Source organism: Monopterus albus, unplaced genomic scaffold (assembly GCF_001952655.1).
Source record: "Monopterus albus unplaced genomic scaffold, M_albus_1.0 scaffold40.1, whole genome shotgun sequence".
NCBI classification, from domain to species: Eukaryota; Metazoa; Chordata; class Actinopteri; order Synbranchiformes; family Synbranchidae; genus Monopterus; species Monopterus albus.
Window position 1 is genome coordinate 5,642,028 of NW_018127920.1, and position 6,872 is coordinate 5,648,899.

Consider the following 6,872-nt stretch of genomic DNA (forward strand, 5'->3'; position numbering starts at 1 on the left):
ATTATAATATTATTATATACTGTATATGTGTGTGTATACTATATATACACACACACACACACCATTCATGTACATAACACTATACAGCAATCCAATACTATTCCATATAATCAGTTACTGATGCACAATAAAATGTGCCAAAAAATGGGAGAGTGTTGATATGGAAGCTCAGTATACAAATTAAACGTTTACCCATTATTTGGCCGCACAGAGGGTGGTGTCAGGCCATGCCATCATAAATGTTGAGAGCCCCACAGTAAGCAACATCATTTTCCAGGCCTAACCTGCCCTTAACACAAAGCATTGTATCTGCTCAGGTTAAACAGTGGCTAGCGCATTCTAAATTATCACTAGGGGTGTGACGATACATTTTTCTTATGAGATGAGGTAATACGCAATATTGGGTTTGTGAACGAGAAAAGATATTTTAACACCATTTTTAAGAAATCTTCAGTGACGAAATGTATGACTGGAAAAAGTCTTTCATGTAATGAATGTCACCTCAATTCTGCTTTCTGACAATGAATGGTCGTATGCAGTAAAAGACAATATCCAAGCTCTGTAAAAGGTTTTGCCACAAACTCGACTGACTGACTTCTCTCCTGTAGGATTTCACACAAGTCTCGTCAGATCTTGCATGAGTTTCAAACTTCTAATTGCAGCTGTGTGTGACTTTCTTTCACCCTCAAACTCCGTCATGCTGGCTGCTACTCTGGTTCTGTCATGCACTGATGTCATGACACAACTTTTTACCTCGACAATAAATATCGTCACATTTTAATATTGTGAGATCCTGTCACACCCCTAATTATCACCCAGATCAGTTGTAGATTTAAGGGTTTAAGTTGGTGTGGCCATTCAAATACATTTGATTACCTGCGCTTAAACTTCCCAGCCTATGTGCTTTTCAGGAAAATTGCAATGCACCTGCGATTGTAATAAAAGGTGGACTGAGCAGGTGTTATTGCTTTCACTATTTTGGGTACAAAAACACAATTGCCTAATCGGCATAAACATGACCTCAACTGGAAGGTGACAAAATTATCAAGAATATTTTTAAAGCTTGTTTTGTTCTAGAAGGTCTGAAATGCATTAAGTCTCTCACAGCCGTCTGCCATGTGAATACTGAAGACTGATCTTGGATTGGTAGTGTTGTCCATAAACCTAACCACACATTAGCATTAAATCAATGCTTATAGAGGTTTTTGATTTGGAATATTTGTTGGAAAGGTTATGAAACCTGACAACAGTGACCTTTCAAGCACTCGATGGTATTCTAAAATCAGCCATGATTCTCCCTAAATACTAACAAGCTGCCCTGTTATGTTACCCTTGCAGGTACATTCATTCTAAAGAAAAGCCCTTCAAATGTCAGGAGTGTGGGAAGGGCTTCTGTCAGTCCAGGACTCTGGCTGTCCACAAAACATTGCACATGCAGGTGAAGGAACTGAAGCCAGCCAAGATCAAGTGATTCACGCTGCCTGCTTACTCTGATGGGACGAAGACACTGGAAAAGCATGATCAAAGACATCAACAGTCAAAGAGCACCCAAAGACTTGGCAGAACCCTGTTTCTGTGAAAACTTCTCAAGAATGATATATTTTACCAGCCAATTCTTAAAGAAATAATGCAAAAATAAGCCTTAACAGAGAAGTGTACAATTACTTATCAAAGCTTGACTTGGCAGGGAAATCCAGTAGACATGTGGAATGTGAACCTTAAGCAATAAAGCTCTTGTGGCTGGTCAGTGCAGATACTTTGCTCAGCAACTTCTAATCCAAAGACTTTATAAAATGGACTGTTATGCATTCAAAAGAAGAAAAAAAAATCAAAGCCATGTTAGCATACACACCTTCCTCCTTTCAATATCACATTCCATTGTTATTTTTTTACAGATGTTATATCGAAATATATTTTTGCACCTTAACCCAATTATTGATTCTTTACATATATCACTGGATTCATTAAACCTATTTACAAAATGAATAATCATTTCTAAATAAAATGTTTTACTATACAGTAGCCGATTGGCTGTGGTCTCAACTTGTTTGGGTGAGATGTTATGGCAGGTAAGCACTCATGTAGGGTGTCAATAAGTCGCTTCTAGGGTTGGGAGAAAAAATAATTCACTTTAGAATTGCGATTCATATCTTCTAAATTTCTAAATTGATTCACAAATGCTGAAAAATCCATTTTTGTCATATGTTGACGGTGAAAATGGCACAACTCAAGTGCAAAGCTAGTGCTGGATGCACACACTAGAATTGTGTTGTACATCTATGGTTGTAATGTTAGTTCAGCTTCAGAAAAAGAATTAATTTGCTTGTTTATACTTGATAATGAACTTTGAAAGACAAGTGTGGAGAACTGTGTGAGTACTTCATACGCTCATCACCAATAGACTGACGTTAGCATAACCTAGCATTGAAGATATTACCGAACAAGCAGCTCAGCAACACACACTGCAGCACTTCAGTCAAACTAGTAGGACAAATAGAAGACCTCGTATCTACAGACCTGTGCCCATTCTGGATAACGCTGGCTTTCTCTGGTAGAAATGCTGCAGCACAAATGTTGTTCTCCACTGCTGCTGATGTAACAATAACAACACAACTGAGTGCTCTGTTCTGTTTTTGCCACCCCTAGTAGCTACATGTAATTTAGTGCCTTGCATACTGTTTCATCAAGGTGATGAGAAGGAGGAGAATGGTACTGAAGACTGCCTGCTTACTCACGATACATTTTTTTTATCCAATTCTTTTTATTTCTTTTTATTAGTATTTAAAAGCACAGACAAAAGAGCCACATATACTACTAATACTAATAGATGGAGAGATGTTTTTTGCAGTTTATGCAAGCTTGCATTTGGCTGACAGTTAAATGTTTACCATATTTGTGTTATTTTAGCATGTAAGCACAGGAACATTTGAAATGTAGCACTAATTAGAGCTGAAGGCTCATCATTCTTTCAGGCATTTGTTCATAACCCAAAGTTTGACCAGATGAAAAGTCAAAATTGTGACCGTGTTGAGATCATGAATGTGGGTATTACACTTTACAGCAAACCAAATGTTGAGATTTTTCAGTAAATAACTACAAAGTCAAATTTGTGGTACAAAGGGGATTCACCACTTTCAATCACACTTTTGAGCACCATGAACGTGTGTAATGCAAACCCCATTTCCAGAAAAGATGGGACATTTTCCAATCACCAAAGCCTCAGGCTTTGTAATCAAGGATGGGTTGTGGCTGACCATGTTGTGCCAAACTTCCTGAGAAAATCAATTATTTCAAAAAGAAAATTTCTCAATACAAAATTTCAAACAACTTGGGTCTTTCACCTCCTACAAGTCATAATATTCAGGAAATCAGAGAGACTCTCATTGCATAAAAGCCAGGCGCAGACCACTGCTGAATGTGCATGATCTTCAAACCCTCAGGAGGCACTGCATGAGAAACCATCATGGTACCCCGATGAATATCCACTTGTTAAGTGTGACATAACATTCCATTAACAAGTCCAAACTCCCCCAGACCCTACTGGCAGAACCTGTCACCCTCTACACAATAACACCTTTTTATTTTCTTCTTTTTAGCGAGGCATCACTGAAGAGTTAAAAAAAAATGAATACATTCTTAAGATTCAAATAGAGTAGTCAGTGTTGCTGTTCCACCTCGTGGTGTAATAACCTAATTTTATTACATGTAATACATTTATTATAGTATATTGCTACTGTATATGTAGCACTTGTGACACATAATTTACACATAATTTTATATACAAACTTTTGGAGTATATATTAAAGTAGAGACCAATGGAAGGTTGACAACAGTTGACAGATTTATTACACTCTGACAAGAAAAAGTTTGGATGTAAAATCAACATCCAGCCATTATCTCTACTGCTTATTCCTGAATAGAGTCATGAGGGACTGGAGTCAATCCCAGCTGACATTGGTCAAGAGGTGGGATCCACCCTGGACACATCATCAGTCTATCACAGGGCTGACATTTAAACAAACAACCTCACACACTCACTCCTATGGGCAATTTAGAGTCACCAGTTAACCTAAGCTGCATGTCTTTGAACTGTGGGAGGAAGGCGGACTACCCGGAGAGAACCTACACAGGGAGAATATAAACTCCACACAGAAAGTCCTCATGTCGGCCAGGACTCAAACCCGGAACCTTCTCGCTATGAGGCGACAGCGCTAACCACCACCCTACTGTGCCACTCTAAAATTAACATTAACACTGAAAATAGCGATATGTAAATTATCTGTGTCTTGTATTACATTGAAAATGATACAGTAGCACATTATTTGATGTGATACCTCATCAAATATAATGTAATGTAATAACATCCCTTTGATGTAATAACCTGGGTCTGGGGTGTTGCACTGCCCTATTCCCACGAGAAGCCCTAATAAAATCCATTAATACTGTTATAAAACCTATAATAAAATGTTTCAATGTGAAGTTCTAGCACAGCTATGCAAAATTGTTTAAAGTATGTGATTAAGGGTTGGCCCTTTGAGCTACATGGAAGAAAGGTGTCAAAAGTAGGCATGGTGTAAAAGCCATAAATCATTACTTGACACCTCAGTATGACAGGAGCGGCATCTTAAATCTATCTGAAATAGAATTGGAGGCAGAACCTTTAACTATCAAGCTCCTCTCCTGTGGAGCCAGCTCCCAGTCTTAGTTCGGGAGGCAGGCGCCCTCTCTACCTTTAAGAGTAGACATAAGACTTTCCTTTTTGATAAAGCTTATAGTTAGGGCTGGATCAGGTGAGCAGTCACCAGCTATATCAACCTGCCCAATGTTTGATTGTTTGTTTTGTCTTGTTGCTTTTCTTTTCTCTCTCCTCTAGCCACTGTTAGAAGGCAATGATATGCTAACCCCTGGACACAGAAGCATAGCATAACTTTTCACACGAAGGTGGCTTACTTGAAACCTATCAAAGCATTTACATGTTTTTTTAGCTTCACTGACACCACTCACCCCAACTGGTCAAAGTAGAGGACTGCCCCACAAGAGCCACAAGGTTTCTTCCATTAAAGGGCGTTTTCCCTCCCCACCGTTGCCAAATGCTTACACAAGGGGGATTTGTTGGGATTTTCTCTGTCATAATAATTGTTATAATAATCCTGCTGTTCCCTTCAAAAAACAATGGATTTTGATCGACTATTTGGAACTATTTGACACTGCACGAGTCATGTGACCACTGCCATTTTTGACCCCTGACTGTTGCAACTCTTGTATCTTATTGGCTCTGGCCTAGGTATCTGCTAAAATAAGCATATATGTTAGCAGTGGGATTTATAGCAATGCCAAGACACTTTCATTCACAAAGTAAAAACATATTCACACACATATAGTACAAAACATCAGCAGGCAATCAAAAACATTACTAAGGTCCAGACCTCGGGGACCTCTTATCTGGCTGGGGGCACCAGGTGCACTAAAAACAATAATATAGGGGATAGCAAGAGGTGTGCTATACATGTTCAGAAATGTAAAGCTATGGTGTGTGTTCTTGTACTTCCTACATAGTGAGGACCGCAAAAGGTTTTTCTACAGAGTGAGGGCATTTTTTGAAAGTGAGGGCATTTTGGCTGTTCTTCACTTTGTGAAACACCTTTTTGAGGGTTAAGACTTTGTTTTAGGGTTCAGGTTAGAATTAGGTTTAGGTTAGGGTTAGGGGAAGGTGAGGGTTAGGCATTTTGCTTTGATGGTTAAGGTTATGGAAAGGGGCTAGGGAGTGCGTTATGTCAGCATGTGTCTTCACAAAGATAGAAGTGTGTGTGTGTGTGTGTGTGTGTGTGTGTGTGTGTGTGTGTGCGTTTGTAAGTGTGCAGGCTTGTCTAGTGCATCATGCAGGAAAAAGAATGCCAGTCCAGGGGAAGGAGGAGAGCTGAATGGATGGTTAGCTTGTTGCTCAGCTTTTCCTGTAGTCAGGAACTCATCAGTCTGTCAACTCCCTGAGAAGGCAGGAACACAACCATACACACAGAGCTGGGCAGCTTGAGATGGCAGGGATTGGTGTTTGTGACAGCTTTGTTGGGTTTTTGGGAGATGGGACACTATCTCTGCTCAGTGACCTTCTGTCCTCAAGCTCTACTGGCTACATTATGGATTTTAACTATTCTTAACTACAGTACAGAAACAGTAGGGAACAAAGAATACTGCTACTAGCCACCGGCAGAACAGACATTTTGTTTTCTGATGCCTCTGTTTTTTGAGGCGCAAGACGAGCGCCAACAGTTATGTCTCAGTGCATGGTCATGACAGGGGTAGGCATATTTTTTGTGTGTCTTAAACTACCAGAAACACAAACCAGACTGTATTCCTGAACCCTTAATCACAGTCTGTGGTTGTTTACTTTCCATTCCATTACACGATTATGACTTCATCTCAGTCTTTTAGTCTTCTTAGCTACAGTATGCATGCCATGTATTGTTCTTTTAGTTTGTATGTTCTTCAAAATAATTGATGCTACATGGAATATACTATGATTTAGTGATTTAGTAAGTAACACTAACTCATGCTAGTCACGTGATTTTGTCACCTCAGGTCTCCTGTGTTTGCTTTATGTGGAAAGAATAAAAACAGACCCTTTAAGTGGCTTAAGCCCTTTGGAGTTAACCTTTCACGTCTGCCACAGATGTGAAGATCTGACATCAGCTATACAAAGAGTATGGCTGATGTACAAATCTGTGCTTAAACCATGTGCACAAACAATTTACACACAAATCTGGGATTTATCAATATTTTCCTTACCTAAATTTGCTTGTACCATGCACATAAATTTAGAGTACACACAAATTATGAAGGCTCAGCTGACTTAAAAAATGTAAACACACACCTTT

General features: G+C 39.2%; 1 protein-coding gene across 1 annotated transcript in view; it reads left to right on the forward strand.

Moving 5' to 3' along the window:
* Nucleotides 1-1,960, forward strand: part of osr1 (odd-skipped related transcription factor 1) — a 26,602-nt gene extending 24,642 nt beyond the window's left edge. The window contains exon 3 of the mRNA XM_020599366.1: nucleotides 1,339-1,960. Within this exon, the coding sequence (XP_020455022.1) occupies nucleotides 1,339-1,471 (133 nt within the window). The 3' untranslated portion in view covers nucleotides 1,472-1,960. The remainder of the gene's footprint in view (nucleotides 1-1,338) is intronic.
* Nucleotides 1,961-6,872: the final 4,912 nt, after the last annotated feature.